Genomic DNA, 16825 nt, shown 5'->3' on the forward strand with positions numbered 1-16825 from the left:
CTCTTGTGGAACTGTGTTGTGGACACTATTGTGAGGGTAACGGGGGGAGGGAAATTTTGATTGACACCTAGTCTGTGGCAGTGAGCAAGGACTTTGACTGAAAGCCTCAACCTCAAAGATTTTGATAGGTTTGGGGAGAGGTTAGTGGAGACACTGCAAAGTCTTAACACAAGTTGGAGGGACAGACAGCAGGCTGGGACTTGAAAAGAGAGCTCCTTGGATTGTTTTGCCGGTGGTCTGAATGTGGTGCTACATGTGTGAGCTTTAAGTTGACCTTTGCTTTTACTGTTTAATATTCCTGTTCAGAAATGTACGTGTCCGTTAACTAGACTAAGAAAACTTTTGTGCATGTCTACTTGTTTCTATTCCAACAAAGAAATAACCAACTCCAGGAGTGCCGACTTTATTTGACCACTTAGAAGCTTGCCCATAAGTGACAATGTTTTATGTACATATTAGGAAGTGTACATAAAACATTCAGGCCATTAAATTAGTGCTAACTCATTTGCTTTGGGTCAGTGTAATGTGAGACCACTAAAAATTGTGCTGTGTCTACTATTAGCTGAAACGCTGACTGGCGTCTTTTTAACTAACTACAAAACTTTGTTTGGCTTATCTTGACTGTGAGCTGGAGCTCCATTTTAATCAGTCTGTTATCACTCTGTAGGTCTGAGACCACTGAAATATTTTCCTTCCTAAAATGCTGGCAAGTCTGTTTGGTACATGAAAGGAAATATATGCATTACTAGGCTCAGAGCCTAACAGCACATGCTGTGAGGCTGGCTGTTTTTCTAATTATTTTTCTAGGTTGCTCTTGGTTTCTGCTTTCTAAGGAGGCAAATGTTCCAAGAACTGTCTGGCATGTTTAAATTTTCACAGTAAATCTGCAATAATAACTGATGTTCATACAATGCCTCTGATCAAAAGAGCCCTAAATATTCAACAATCAGCTAACATCACAGGCCCAATCCTGTAAGTTGCCGATTGCTTGTCAGCCCCTTGCAAGAGGCATTCACCCATTTACAGGATACCTATTTGCAGGTAACCCTCAGCACTTATTAAGATTGGGTTGTATATGGGCCCATAAGTGCTACTGTAATATAAGTGTCAGATAAGAATAAGAAGAATTATTTAATTCAGTACCAAAGTGCAGTCACCTATGGGCTGACTTTGAAGTTTATATATCAATATTATATAATTTTATGAACAAAGTGAAGAAAGCCATATCCCCAGGGGAAATTGTAGGTAAGCAAAATGCAATTACCTAATAGGAATAAGCCAGGATACTTGGACTAAATTATCCCTACTCTTTATCAGAAATGATACAGTATTTTTAATGACAGGAGATCAGGACCTTAGCTTTACATGTCCTCCATTAGCTGGTATCCTCTAACATTGGAGCACTGCTTCAGTATTGACTCAGGTCCAGATCCATAAAGGGACTTAGGAGGCTAAGATTTAGGCACCACTGTATTTCCCAAATCCTTGCTCAGCTGCTGCCTAACCTTTTTGATGCCTAAATTCTCTTTGCAAAAGCCCCCTAGGTACCTATGTTTCTGCCTCTGGGCATGAGCACTGCTGCCTTGGGCACAAGCCCATAGACCTTTATCATGCCTAAGCTCAAGCACAATACTCAAACAAGGTTGTAACAGGGTGGCTTGCCCTATTGACTGGAAAACCTGAACGGAATCAGCTGACTTCTGTATAAGAGGAGTCAGATTTAAGTGCTGAGAGGACTGGATGAAAGCTGGAGAAGAAAACTGATAAGAGCTGGAGAAAGGCTGGATGGAAAAGACTGCAGGGAGCCAGAAGGCACCTATAGATCCTGGAGTCAGCAGGGAGACCTGGGAGATACCCTGAATAATTGGGGATGAGACTGGGAGACTGAGAAGGGAGGAAAGGGCCAGGTAGGCACTGGCCTAGGGAAAACTGCTATGTGGGTAGAGGGTTGTGACCTAGCTGTGCATCATAGGGCCTGGGCTGGAACCCAGAGTTGAGGGTGAGCCTGGGATCTCCCACTGGCCCCAGGGAGGGGGTTACCCTTTCAGAAGGGTAGTTGAGCTCGGCATGCGGCTTGCAGACAGAATCGAGGACTCTCTAAGTAGAGCCCCAGAGAAGGCAGAAACTTTGTTCTGACATTTTGGACAATTGGGACCTGGAAGGGGTAGACTAAAGATGGTGACCCCACTGGAGGACTGACTTACCTGACAGAGAAAACACCACAGTGCTGAAGCAACTGCCAAAAGGGGGCACTATCCTGGCACGATGCCTGCACATGAGAGGGCTCGTAGTGGTGAGTAGACTAGCAGTGAGTTACACTGCTGAAGACAGATGTTTCCCCCACCTCCCACCTGCCGGGCAGGATCCCCACTTAGCTCCACACAAAATAGCTGGGGAAGGCGGGCACAGTGGCTTCCCTTATAACTTTTAGCCAGCGGTTAGGGAACTCACTTGGGATGTGGGAGCCCCCCAGTTTAATTCCCCCTTTTGCCTGATGAGAAAGGATTTAAACAGAGATTTCTCACCTCTCCTCCTCCTCCCAGCACCCAGCCACTTTGTCTGGAGTTAGGCACGTGCTGCCTCTGTTCTTGCAAGAAACAGCTTAGGCACATGACTCCAGGAAAGACTCCATCTGTGGATCCCAAGCAGAGATAGGTATCTTCCTTCAGCCTGGACTTGGGCTACTAACTCTGAAAGGGTGCTGGGGCTTTGAACCCATCCCTCTCCTTGTCATCTGGTATTGTTTCACTTAGGTAGCTCTCCACGTAGTGTGCTGTCTTTTATATATCCCATTCTCAGGTGACTCTCTGTCTCTACTTGCATTACAGAGGGAGCCTAGGTGTCTAACCCAGCGTTTGTGGCTTCCATTGGTTGGCTAGTTGCCTAGAAGTTAGGTGTTGAAATGTTCAGTGCAGTGCAATGCTTTTGAATCAGCTGTATTTGAAAAATACATTTTGGTGCATTCCAAACACAGATGAAATAAATTGCTGATTACATCTGATTCCTTCTTTATAAGTACAGTGCTACATGGAAATAGTGGTAAGATGATATTTTGGTGTTGTAAAAGGTCAATTTCAGAGGAGAGGGAGGGTGGGTTGTGGAATATACGTCTACACCCACACTTTGAAGAACAACAGTTACAATACAGTAAGTAACCCTCCTTTCTTCTTCCAGTGGATGCAGATGTGCATTCTCCTCAGGTGACTTCAAAAGCAGTACTCTCAGGAGGTGGGAGTCAGAGTCCACTTAAACAATGACTGCAGAACTGCCTTCCCAAACTGCATCCAACCTAGATGCCATGGTGTATGCATAATATTTGGCAAAAGTGTGTATGGTAGACCATGTAGCAGGTCTGCAGATGACCAGTATTGAAACATCACTAAGGCTATGTCTCACTATCGCAGTAAGTTGACTTACACTACGCAACTCCAGCTACGTGAATAACGTAGTTGGAGTCAGCATACCTTATGTCGAGTCACCATGGGGTCTACACTGCAGGGGGGTCGATGGGAGAAAATCTCCCATTGACTTACCTTACTCTTCTCGTCAGAGGTAGAATACAGGGATCGACTGGACAGCAATCTGCAGTCTATTTGGTGGGTCTTTACTAGACCTACTAAATTGACTGCCAGTGGATCGATCTCAGAGCATCGATCCTGTAGTGTAGACCTGCCCTAAGAAATGCAATGGATATCGCTTGGGCTCTTGTGGAATGAGCCTATATTGATTGTGGGAATGTAGCCTGAGCTACTTCAAAAGCCATGATAATGTAGGAAGTTATCCACTGGGAAATTGTCTTTATGGAGAATGGTGGATCATTCATTCAATCCACACAGGAGACAAAAAGCCAAGGTGATGAACAAAATGGTTTAGTCCTTTCCAGATAGAACACCAAGCACTGCTTCACCTCTAACATACGGAGATCTCACTCATCTTGATCTGAGTGCAATTTATGGAAGAATATAGACCCCATCATTATAGCAGAAGGCTGTGTAGGGACCAAGATGTTGTTACAGTCAGCTCTGGATGCAGCACATGCTTCATCCAGACTTATGGCATACTGAAATGAAGTTGGTACCAGACCCTCAGATGCAGATTGCACTGGAATTGTCATTGGTACTGAAGATAGCATCTGCACTGGCAGTCTCCTCAGTATTAAACTGGAAGCTGACTGAAACCCAGGGCCCTGCTATGAGCTAGTATAGATGATAATGCTAATACTAATAAGTTGGTCACCAGTGCTGGGGGTGCCAACAACGCCAAAGGCAAGACCACCATAGTCAAATGCTCTTGAATGAGTGGTGAGTCAGGAACAGGCAAGCCCAGGAAGTCCACTGCTTCCTGATACATTGGCAGTGTGGAGACTGTTGGTGCTGACATCACTGTCACCAGTCAACGGACAACTTTGGAGCAGTACTGGAGTTGATGGTACATAGAATTATAGAATATCAGAGTTGGAATGGAACTCAGGAGGTCATCCAATCCGATCCCCTGCTCAAAGCAGGACCAATCTCCAGACAGATTTTTGCCCCAGATCCCTAAATAGATTGAACTCATAACCCTGGGTTTAGCGGGCCAATGCTCAAACCACTGAGCTATCCCTCCGCCTTGGCTCTTTGACGACCTGGCTCTTTCCTACTTACTGGGAGACTCACATGCCGGTCTGCATTCCTACTAGATGGGGAGGAAGAAGGATCTCTTCAGATTCTGGAGCAGCCTCAGGTTCATTTTGTGTGTTCTCTTCTTTGGGGAACCAGAGAAAGGGGAATGATCCCTCTTCCTCCTGGGTGAATGAATCTGGACATGGACCCCAAGTCCATACTGGCTCAGGAGCTCTTTGAAGGAAACTGAGGATCTGTGGCAGTCCCTGGAGCTGAAGTGGGCCTCAGGACCTCCTCCATGAGGTGCTTCTTCAAACGCAAGTCCCTTGCCACCTATGGTCTCTTCTTAAAGGACAAACAAATAGAGCACCTTTCCTTAATGTGCTATTCCCCAAGGCACAGTAAACATCGAGTGGGGGTCACTAGTAAATATAGCCACCCCACACAGTGCAAAACGTTTGAAACCCAGAGAAGGCATTACCCCAAACTAAATTCTAATACCTACATGACACTTAAGGTACTACTAAACTAACTATTTCCAGAAAAAAAAAACCCACTGAAACACTGTAATAACAAATGTGAGGTGAACACCACACTGAATGCTCTGATTCAAGCTGCAGGCAGTGAGAAGAAACTGAAGTAGGTTAGGAAGCACCAGCCTTATATAGCCACAGAGGGGCTTCTAGGGCCAGAGAGCGCAAGCACCACCCTGATGGGTATTGCTAAATACAGTTCTCTGGCTTTGGTTACTAAGCATGCACATATTTGGTTGGACTACGTATCTGCAACCACTCAAAGAAGAACTAGTAGGTCCTCCTAAACATAAATGTAAAATACTTCTGTCCACAAAAAATGTGAAGACCTTCTGCTTTCGTCTTCTTGTCCATTCCAGAAGAAGCTAGAATTTTAAAGGACAAAGTAAGTTCTCTACTGACAGAGCCCTCATTATGTTGCCCAGAATCAGTATGAGGCAGGAGCTGGTTGTCTAGGTCCCTCCTTAATTACGAGGCAAGTAAATCAAGAATGACACTGACTTAAAATCTATACTTGAAATTCACTTTTACTCATTCTTGTCAGAATCCTGGCAATCTGATGCTCTGATTTTATCAATAATTACACACGTTTAGCTTTAATTTTATGAATAGGCCTAGTGTGTTCAGGATGACTATCTGTTTGCAGGACCAGAGCCCAGGACTCTAGTGGGATATGGAAACTTAAGGCATATACTGAAGCTTATTTTTTCTTAGAAATAACCTAATTACTACTAATAATCATTGATTAATAATACTGCCTTCCATATGATCTTCCATCCCCAGATATGCCCACTCCACTTTCTGCAGCATCTGGGTTTCTTTTGCAGATCTCCCATCAAAATACTGATCCCCTGCTTAATTTTGCATTGCTCATTAGGTCTGATAAAATCACAAGCTAATGCCCCATGTTTGCACATTATTAAACATAATGGTTACAGCTGGATTAAGATTTACTTACATTGCCAGTTTCCTGTTCTTTTTCAAAGTAGGTAATGAATGGACAAATTTAGGTCTCTGTGGCTTTAAATTTATCACTGTCCTTGAAAGAAATTCAAATGCTTCTATACCTACAATATATGCTGCATAACTTTGCTCTTTTTCCTTCTTTCTCTCTTTCATCTTAATTAACAGCTATTCCTTGGCACCAGTTCCACAGTTGCTGTGAGCAGCCATTGGCAGAGTATGCCAATACCTACGCTTTCCCACTGGAGATTTTTTTTACCACATGCTTAAGCATGACCTTTGTCAAAAATGACAGAAACCCTGAGGGACCTCTTTCAGACCAATAACTATGGAGTCTAGAGGGGGTAAAATGTTATATTAAATTACATGATGCTCCCTTGAAGTATAGTCTGTCCCAATTCCACTCTCCTAACCCTTTCAAATGATTGTAACACTTCCCAGCTGCATACCTAAAAGTAAGTTTAATTTATGACTCACGTTGCATTTTAAATGTTTAATTAAGTTAGTGGTTAGAACTGACTCATAAACCCATAAAAATGGAAAGTGGTAAAGTAATTATTCACTGCACCTGCCCTCCAAATAATTAGCACCATTCATTACCCACAATCAGCAGCAATGGTGCTAAAAGTTAGCTATCCAAGCAGTTATAAAAATAAGGACAGACCTTGAAAGCAAAGCTGGGAAAAAATCAACAAAAATCTTTTGCAAAAGAAGGACTTACATATTTCCTTTGCCGTCATACACCCATCTGGTGCTGCCAATTCCTTCAAAATCTGAGGCCCAGTAATAAATACATGCATTAATGTGCAAGACAAACAGCAGGTATCCAGTTGTTCGAATGACTCTGTAAAGGACAACATATTGCTCATCACAGCTGATATAATTCCTGGAAAACAGCTTGTTTTTATTTTCCTTTTAATATGGAATTCCCTGATTTTGATCAATAGCCGTATTAATACCGGCTATTACTTGCCACAATACAGCACCTTGACCGGTATTTGCCAGCTGTTTTTCCACTGTGCCATCTCCTGCCTCTGCCTTCCTCCAAAGGCCAAATGAATCACCTTCATAGAACAGTTGATGCAGGGTCATTCCCAAATTATGTTTCTCTTAGGACTTCATAAGCCATTGGTTTAACTGGTTATAAATGTTTATAGAAAGGTGAAACTGTATTAATGGGATTGTAGGATATAAATCAATATATTGTAGACTCTGTTGAAGAGAGGCTCAGGGCTGGAGCAGTAGGTGTTTCAGGTCAGAAATTACGTGCATTGACAGCTGCATGAGGAAGCTTGCAAAATGCCCGTTCCTGCCAGTACTTTTGGTTCCTCAGTCTCTTGAGCACCTAATTCACCCAATTTTTTAAAAAGGGAAATATGGTGCCCTCACTGAGCATGCAACACAATTTTGATTTGAATATTGTCTTTTATATAAACTATATCCTAAGTCCTTCAGCAAAGAGGTTAATGTAGTTTAGTGGCTACCTCAAGAGCTGTCGTTTCTAATTCTAGCTCTCACACTCACTATGTGACCCTGGGCAAGTCTACTTACTTTCTCTGTGCCTCAATTTCTCTATCTGGAAAATGGGGATAATATTTATCCTACCTCTCTCACTGGAGACTTGTGAATCAATGTTTGTGAAGCATCTGTATGGATGGCACTACGTAGGTGTTGAAGATTATTATACAATACACCTCATATCATTTATAAATAAAATAGTAAATCCCCCTAAAGAGGAAAATAGTAAATCCTAAAGAGGAAAAAATTAAAAGGTATAGACAAGGTAAGAGAGAATAAATTTTAAGATGAGACTGGAAATGAGATGAGATGTAGAGTCCATACAAAGAGCTGTGACAAGATTGCTTCATCTCGTAGGCGCTGCATAGGAGAAGGCCTTTGTGCTAACAGAACAGAGAGGAATCTGGAGCTAAATGAGTGAAGAGGGTGAGGAAGAGGGAAAGACAAGGTCTGTGAAATTAGCTACAGCAATTTCTTAAAAGGTTTCAGGTAAGGAAGGTATTTTTTAACTGGATTTTGAAATGCAAGGGAGTCATGCACACTGATCAAGCACAGTGAATGGGCCTATGAATCTTAATTTCAAATGGCATCTAGATACCATAATAAGCACCTAAGAAATACTTAAGATTAAGCTAAAAACATAAAATGAAGTTCCAAGACATCAATCTCTGTTTTGCTTAGCAGATATTAGGTTGTAATACATAGATAATATTCTCCCTTCCTTTTGAATGTAACTTTTGTGCCTAAATCTCATAAAATATTTGGTTTGTAATGCAAGAATCCCAAGTCTATCATTTAAATGTAATTGTCTGAAATATAACAAGGTGTCATGGAAGGGATTCTTGCTCCCACTGCAGCAGCATACAAGAACCATGTAAGCCCCAGAGCTGTGTGAAGGAAATGTTTGCGACTGTGGGCATTACATACGGCAACCTGGGCTGCTCTACAAGCCACCCTCCACAAGACTTGGTATAAGGCAAATGGCATTGCATGATTGGGGTGAGGGGGCGGGGCTGATTAAGCTGGGAGCAGCATTATGGGCAGTCTTAGCCACAGTGCAGCCCATAGGGTAGTGCTGTTATTTAGGAGCTGTTTTGCTTTCTAGAGCAGCCTGTAATAAAGAAGGCACAACAGTCATGTAAAGTCACCCATGCTTTCACTCTCCAAGGTCTATGCTGCATTGATTCTCACCCCATATTCAGCTAAGATAGTGATTGGGGGAAGATTCTGTACATAGCAAAGGCAAGGAGAAAGCAGTGCACAAAGAAAAACGTTCAAACAACCTTGGTATCATGACTGCTGCTGTGTGCTAGAAAACTACCACATAGAATCTCACTTCAGCCATAAGCAAAGGAAGTCTCCATTAATGATCCCATTAAATAAACTCTTTATGGGTCTTCAGATTCTGTCTGGTGTGGTGACACGTGCCCCTGATCCTGTAAACACTTATGAATGAGCATAACTTTACTCACACATGTAATCAAACGGAACAGAATGGGATTACTCGTGTGAATACAATTAACAATGTACATTAGTGTTTGTAGGGTCAGGGCCTATAATGAAGAGAGTTAAAAAATAACCTAGAGGAGTTGTTTGGGGTTTATCATATTCAACACTGTGCTTGACTAACAACCTGGGAGACAGAATGCAACCCCCACAACCAAAAAGGCTTTGTCTGGACTGGTGGGAAAAAGGGCAATGGCTCCTTTAAGGGTCCCCCCACCCTTGAGGTTGGGAGTTGGGGTGACCAGTAGTGGAGAAAAGGCATCATCTGAACCAATGGATGGGCTGGTGGGACTCAAGTAAGCCATTAACCCCTGCATACTCGAGGGAGGATACCCTGTCCCCCAAGCCTGAACTCCCTTTTTTGCCTGGACTAACAGCTCTTCTCTCCCCTTTTTGGTCTGTTGTAGGCATTGCATTAGTTGCTTATTTTTGGGACTGAGAAAATTCATGCCTGGTATCTTGTCTTCCTTCCCACATGTTCAGGACAATGATTGAAATTCTGTGCCAACCTTTGCATACTGTAAGTCTGCCGCTCACGTACCTGTAGATGTATGCTTTATCCAGGATAGCTTCCAACCGGTCGTTGAACTCAAAGAAGGCCATATGCTAGATGGAAACCAAATAAAAGCAGTCGAACCATGGTCCTTATAACATATATTTTTCTAAAGGGACTGACACTGGTTCACATACATATTTTGAAAATAATGTATTTTTCACTTGTCTGACATTCCTTAAACATCTAGTTTAAAGGTGAACGGCAAAGTTAAGATGAAAATTGAGCTCAGCATAGATTTTGGTGTTCTTTGTCCCTATTAGCTATGTTATGGATGACGTCTTGTCATTAGGGGAATCATTTCAGTAAAATATGGAGCAGGGCAAAGTTATGTCAGCATATAGAACTTTACAGGATATAATCGCATATAAAGTTGGTGGAGGCAAAAAGTGGAGCATACAGACCTATGAAAAGTCTGGGGGTGGGGGCAAACCAATGTCTGGGAGGGGCAACTGCCCCCTTTGTCCCATAGCAAATGATGTGCCTGCTTGCATTTACTGTGATGACTGATGATGTTGATGAATGACTTTTTACTCGGTTAAAAATGTACTTGCTTGGGCTGAACATAATTTTGCCAAAGTAAATTAATCATTTAAAAAAATCCTTTCCTCTCTTCTTGAAATCCCTGTCACTTCCTAGTTAGTTGAGGGTATCGCAGACTGTAACATCACTTGAGGTCTCAAGATGAATTTTTAAAGGTTAGTTAATCTACTCCTGTGTTGAATTCTCCCACATTAACTATTTTTTACGTTAATTTTGCTGTACACCTTTAACATTAACAGGTACTTTTTGCTGTTTTTGTTTTCTGTCTAGCACAAATTTTCTTGCCTGATATTATATAGCATTTTGCTTTACATTCTTCCTTACCATTTTGGTTCCGTGTTGCCAGTCAGGGCATTAAAAAATCAGTCAGACCAATGACACCCCTTCTCACCAGCCCAAATTTCTTAGTCAGTATAGGGCTACTAAATATGATAAGGGAAGCTATTCCTTTAGGTAAATCTTTAGCATAAGTTTGCATATGAAATAGACTTCCAGAAAGGGTTTTGCCAGTATAATAGATGCCATTCTCATTGTGCAGTGCTTAGATAATGATAAATGCTTTGTACATGTAACAGAGAGAGAGATTTTGACATTGATTTATTCAGCAGGGAGTTTTTCAAGAGCAGGAATAGTAAAATGCCAGGGCCAAAGGGTGGCATTTAGCCACTAGCCTGAGTTGGGGTGGGAGGTGGGTGGGCAAGTGGAGTTCCACTACCCTATTGGCAGTTCGGAAAAAAAAACTGTGCAGGCTGCACCTTTCCATGATGCAGCTGACCTGTTCTGCAAGGTGATGTAGAGATGGGGCAGAGTTATAATCTGTCTCTTTCCCAGCCCATCCATGCTGGGTGCTGTACATTTCTTGCACTTGAGAAGAAAAATATGCTTTTATATTTATTAAATAGCCAGTGTAAGATATATGTTGTCCTTAACCATCCACTCCTTTACTTTTAAGTGGTTGAATTTTGTAAGTAATGTGATAGATAAGCAGTAAGTACATTATTCTCATTTAGCAATCTTAACTGTTTTTTTAAATTTTTTTTGGCAAATTAAATAGGGTATTTAAAACAATTTCAATTTAAACTAGTAGAAACAAACTAGTCTAGATCACAGAAATACTGTTTACAAGTCAGAAAGTAAATGTAAGTAAAATCAGCTGAAAAATAACCAGAACAATTATCCTATTATTAAAACAACATATTTTTCTTATTTATTTGGTGGTAGTTTGATTCTGTAGCTTAGATTCTTAGAAAGAGGAAGCATTCACAAAATCAGAAACTAAAGACTCCCAAATATGCATACTAAATCTTCAATAAGTTTTTAACTTTTCATATTTTCCAGTGGATGAGCAGTCATAATAAATTATCTGGTCTTACCTTTAACAACTTGTTTGCTCTAAACACTGGGTTAAACCCAAAGATGAAGTATAAAACATCAACTGGTATTACTGATGCCAGATCAAGCTGTTGAAGAGCACAGTTCAATTAAGACTTGACAATGACTATAACTTATTTACATTCTGTAGTGAACATGGCTAGATTTAATAATCATTGCACATGAAAGTTGAACAGTCGACATACAGTGTCCATCTGTCTCTGAGTAACTGACAAGCAACACTGTCTCTAGGAAAACACCAGGAGCTTTCTTGTGCCCTTACTTATGCTCCACAAATCTCAGATTTTCATATAGTTACTGAGAATTATTAACGTCTTGGATATTTAACATTGCTCTTAATAATTAAATGATGTGGGCTTAGTTATGGTGCCGATGAACTTGAAAGATGCTGAGGGCTTAGGAGAGGGGGTGATGGCTCACCTCACAATCATTTCTGAGAAGTATTGTGATTTTCAAAACCATAATACCTCCAGGGACCTGTGGGGAGCACAAGGAAGGGCACTCCCTGCTATAATTATACCACAGGTGTAGGCAACACTTCCTCCAAGGTAACCATTCTCTTCTATCCCATTCAGGATCTTTTATTGCCCACATTATCATAGTTTCAGCATGCCTTCCAGCAGTGTATTTTTCACATGTAGTTCCCTCTTTCTTCCTGATTCTTTCCAAGTGGAAACTCTGCTTTGGGGAGAGAAAGGAAGCTGTACCAACCAGCAGGGGGCTCAAACTCAATTTACCTTAGGGCCAGTGCCAGTCCTCAAATTTTCCAGCGGGCCAATGTCACTCATGTCACTCAGAACCCGCCTCCCCAAAACTCTGCCCCCCCCCAGAAAACTCCACTCCCACCTGCCTAAGGCTCTGGAATGGAGTTTGGGTGGGGGAGGAGGTCTGGGGTAGGGGATTGGGATGCAGGCTCTGGGAGGGAGTTTGGGTGGGGGAGAGGGTCTGGGAGGGAGTTTGGGTGGGGGAGAGGGTCTGTAGCTCTGGGATGGTGTTTTGGGGCTGTGGTGTGTGTGGGGAGGGGGTGTAAGCTCTGGAAGGAAGTTTGGGAGCTGGAAGAGGTGTGTGGGAAGGGGGTACAGGCTCTGGGAGGGAGTTTGGGGACTCAGTGTGTGTGGGAATGGGGCACAGGCTCTGGGAGGGAGTTTGGGGGCAGGAGGGGGTGTGGAGACCAGGTGCAGGCTCTGGGATGGGGTTGGGGGTGCGGCGTTTATCTGGGGCTCCAAGACAGGGCAGGCTGGGGGGCCTCCATGCACTTCTGCCCCCAGGCACTGCTCCCACAGCATCCCAAGAATCCACAGGGGTTCTTGGGGTGAGAGCAGTGCATGGAGGCACAGCCCTGCCTTGCGCTGCTGGGGCCCCTGAGGGGGGAGCACCTGGGGACGGCAGGTGGGGCCAAGGGAGAGACCTGGCCCCTAAACTGCTGGAGCTCTGTGGGCCACACTGGGGCGGATTGCAGGCCCCAGATGGCCCATGGGCTGGGAGTTTGAGACCCCTGAACCAGCTGCTGTGTCTTAAAAGGAGCCACTTCTGGAAGTGGCTTCTGGCTCAGACCCTACTCTGCTGCTACTGTGGTGAGGGAGAAAAAGGGTCTCATGGAGGTCAGAACCCTGCCTTCAACCTCCCCCCAAATGCTTCCACCCTGAGAAATGCCATTGGCCACTAGCTATTGACTCCATACTTTTCTTCTCACTGCTGAGAGATGGATTGTACCTGACTCCTGAAAAAAAAGTACTGACTGAGGAAGGAGCGTCCCCTGGCCACTGTCTCTCCTCTAAAGCACCCACAGAAGGAAAGGCAAAATGTAGGCACATACATTTTAATATGCAGTGACAATTAGTATTTAATTGAATGATAAAATTCCAAAATGTAGTGTAGCCCAGGCCTGGGAGCAGAAGAGAACCATCAACTTCCACTAACTTCAGTAAAAATCAAGGGCACTTGTCACCTTGCAGGATCAAATCTAAGACAAAGGCCCAATATACCCACTCCATCAGTTTGCTTTCAGGTTGAATCCTTTCCCTTCTCCATTGTCTGTATTTGGTCTGTTTGGACTCTGATCCTGCAAAGACTTCTGCATTGCTTAACTTGAGGCATTCAAGCCCTGCCACTGGAATTATGAGACTTGTGTGCTTAAAGTGGAGCATGTACAAAAGTGTTTGCAGGAGCAGGGCTGTAGGTTGTAATTTCAGAGGTGTCTTTTCAGTCTTGCTGAGAAAATTACATTTCAGAATAAAATGAAATAACTGTCCTAAAATAAAATGCCTCCTTGATTTTATCTAAGGCACTGAGCTTTAAAAGTTAGAAGGCGTTTTAGATTTACTTGAATGGAGCCAAGGTGATATCTACTATTTATGATCATGTGTTACTATCAAAAGTATGTACTAGTGTTTATTAATTAAAGTTACCATTTGATTTTAAGCTGGGCACAGGCCTCTTTCTTTAACAAATCTCTACTGAGCCATAGTTTTGGAATCTAATGCATTCACAGAGTTATCTCCCATTGCAGTCAATGGGAGTCACACAGCCAAAGGCAATATTTTATTAATGATAAACAATATTTATGAGCATGGCATTTGATTTAATTGGTGAGAAGCTAGAATGGCAGTCAGTCAGTGGCCTTTAGTATTATTCCTTGGTCTACAAGGAATGTTGGAGCATGGAAAGCTTTGTGGAACTCCAAGGCTAAAATTTAAAGCATTGGAGCAACTCTAAGTAGCACGCAACCTACTCACCCGAAACCTCAGAGATTTCTGGTAGTGGTTCTTCATTTCTACTTTGTCTGACTAAAATTATAAAGAAAGGGGAAAAAGCATAGTTAAGAAAAATCTGCCAAAGCCCTGTCCCTGAGAATGTTCAAGCCAGGGTTTGACCCTGCACCCATTAAAGTCAGTGGCAAAACTCAGTGGTTCAGGGCATGTGCAGGGACTAGTTCAGAGTATCTCTGAGAGGGATCAGGTCTTTGAAAGCTAAATAAATGCACCATCATTAGCATTAGAACAATCAACACTGAATTCATTAATAATGATTAGACATTTATTTTCAAATTGCTCACCATGGGAACTGATGGTAATACCTTATTAGGAAAGGCTAATCAGAAGTCTCTAAAGGACTGTATCTATTATTATACTTACTGTATTTATATCAGAGGTGTTTTTTAAAATAACTTAAAAATCATAAGGGTTTTTTCCATACCAAGGCAGACCTGTTTTCTATCTTTCCTTATTATCACTTTACACCTTTAAGAGAAATACAGGAGTTCAGACTAGATGATCATAATGATACCTTCTGGTTTTAAAATCCATGAATTGTACAAACAGCTTCAAGTAAAAGAAAAGTGGTCTTCATTATGCTACACTTTTAACCTTATTCACAAAACTCAAGTTTACTGGGATTTAAGAAGGGTTGTCAATGACTAACTTGGCATGGAAAAGTATATTTCTTTGCACTACAGTTAATATAGACACACATTATGTCTATCTGAGACCTGAGAGTAGAATTTAAGTAATAACCTATAGCACAGAAGGTGCAGTGTAGTATACAAAAACCCTGAGTTAAAGCTGTGTTATAACCTATTCCCAGATTTGGACCTTCGCGTCCAAAATATGAGGGTTAGCATGAAAAACCTCCAAGCTTAGTTACCAGCTTGGACCTGGTAAAGCTGCCACCGCCCAAAAAATTAGAGTGTTTTGGGGCACTCTGGTCCCCCCAACAACCTTCTCTGGGGACCCCAAGACCCAAATTCCTTGAGTCTTATAACAAAGGGGAATAAACCATTTCCCCCCCTTCTCCCTTCCAGGTGTTCCCTCCCTCGGTTCCTGGAGAGATACACAGAAGCAAGCTCCGTGAATCTAAACAGAGAGACTCCACCCTCCCCGTTTCCAGGAGAAACAGAAGTACCGAGAGCTAATCTTTCTTCCCCTCTCACCCAGAGGAAATGCAAAGTCAGGCTAGTAAATCTAACACACACAGATTTCCCCCTGACTTCTTCCTCCCACCAATTCCCTGGCGAGCACAGACTCAATTCCCTGGAGTTCCCCACTAAAGAAAAACTCCAACAGGTCTTAAAAAGAAAGCTTTATGTAAAAAAGAAAGAAAAATACATAAAAATGGTCTCTCTGTATTAAGGTGACAAATACAGAGTCAATTGCTTAAAAGAAAAATGAATAAACAGCCTTATTCAAAAGAACACAATTCCAAACACTCCAGCAACTACACACATGTAAATACAAAAGAAAAAACCAATAACCCCTATTGTTTTATGATCTCTGTACTCACAACTTGGAAACAGAAGATTAGAAAGCAGGAAACAGAAAAATCCTTCCCATAGCTGAGAGGGATAGATTCAAGACTAAGAACAAAGAACTCACACACAAACTTCCCTCCACCCAGATTTGAAAAAGTCTTTTTTCCTGATTGGTCCTCTCGTCAGGTGTTTCAGGTTACTCCAGGTAAAAGAGACATTAACCCTTAGCTATCTGTTTATGACACGCCCCCCAAATTGCAGACAGTGGGGAACCTCACTGGAGGCGATTGCCTCCTAGAACTTTAAAATAAACAGATTAATACAACACATGCACCTATACATATACCACTAAGTATATAACTAACAGACTTTTACATTTTAAGAACACTTTTTAACTACTGGATTCTGGGAAACTCTCACGGGAGAGAGCATCAGCTACTTTGTTAGAAGCTCCTGAAATGTGCTGAATTTCAAAATCAAAATCTTGGAGAGCTAAACTCCAATGAAGAAGTTTATTGTTGTTCCCCTTGGCAGTATGAAGCCACTTTAGCGCAGCATGGTCAGTTTGTAGCTGGAACCGCCGTCCCCAAACATATGGGCGTAGCTTTTCCAGGGCGTACACAATGGCATAGCATTCCTTTTCACTGACTGACCAGTGACTTTCCCTCTCAGACAGTTTCTTGCTGAGAAACACGACAGGATGGAAGTTGTGATCCGTTGCTTCCTGCATGAGAACTGCTCCTATACCACGCTCAGATGCATCCGTGGTTACTAGGAATGGCTTGTCAAAGTCCGGGGCCCTGAGCACAGGGTCAGACATGAGCGTTGCCTTAAGTTGGGTAAAGGCCTTTTGACACTCATCAGTCCACTTAACTGCATTTGGCTGGGTCTTTTTGGTCAGGTCGGTCAGTGGGGCAGCGATTTGGCTGTAGTGTGGTACAAATCGCCTGTAGTACCCGTCCAAGCCTAA

The 16825-nt window shown here is 42.5% G+C and overlaps 1 protein-coding gene across 1 annotated transcript in view; it reads right to left on the reverse strand.

Annotated features, from left to right (window-relative positions):
- CNGB3 (cyclic nucleotide gated channel subunit beta 3) overlaps window positions 1-16825 on the reverse strand; it is a 106103-nt gene that overhangs the window by 26668 nt on the left and 62610 nt on the right. The window contains exons 7-10 of the mRNA XM_030549460.1: window positions 14345-14395; window positions 11591-11677; window positions 9663-9727; window positions 6819-6941 (exon numbers count right to left, since the gene is read on the reverse strand). Of these exons, the coding sequence (XP_030405320.1) occupies window positions 6819-6941; window positions 9663-9727; window positions 11591-11677; window positions 14345-14395 (326 nt within the window). The remainder of the gene's footprint in view (window positions 1-6818; window positions 6942-9662; window positions 9728-11590; window positions 11678-14344; window positions 14396-16825) is intronic.

This window comes from Gopherus evgoodei, chromosome 2 (genome assembly GCF_007399415.2).
Source record: "Gopherus evgoodei ecotype Sinaloan lineage chromosome 2, rGopEvg1_v1.p, whole genome shotgun sequence".
NCBI classification, from domain to species: Eukaryota; Metazoa; Chordata; order Testudines; family Testudinidae; genus Gopherus; species Gopherus evgoodei.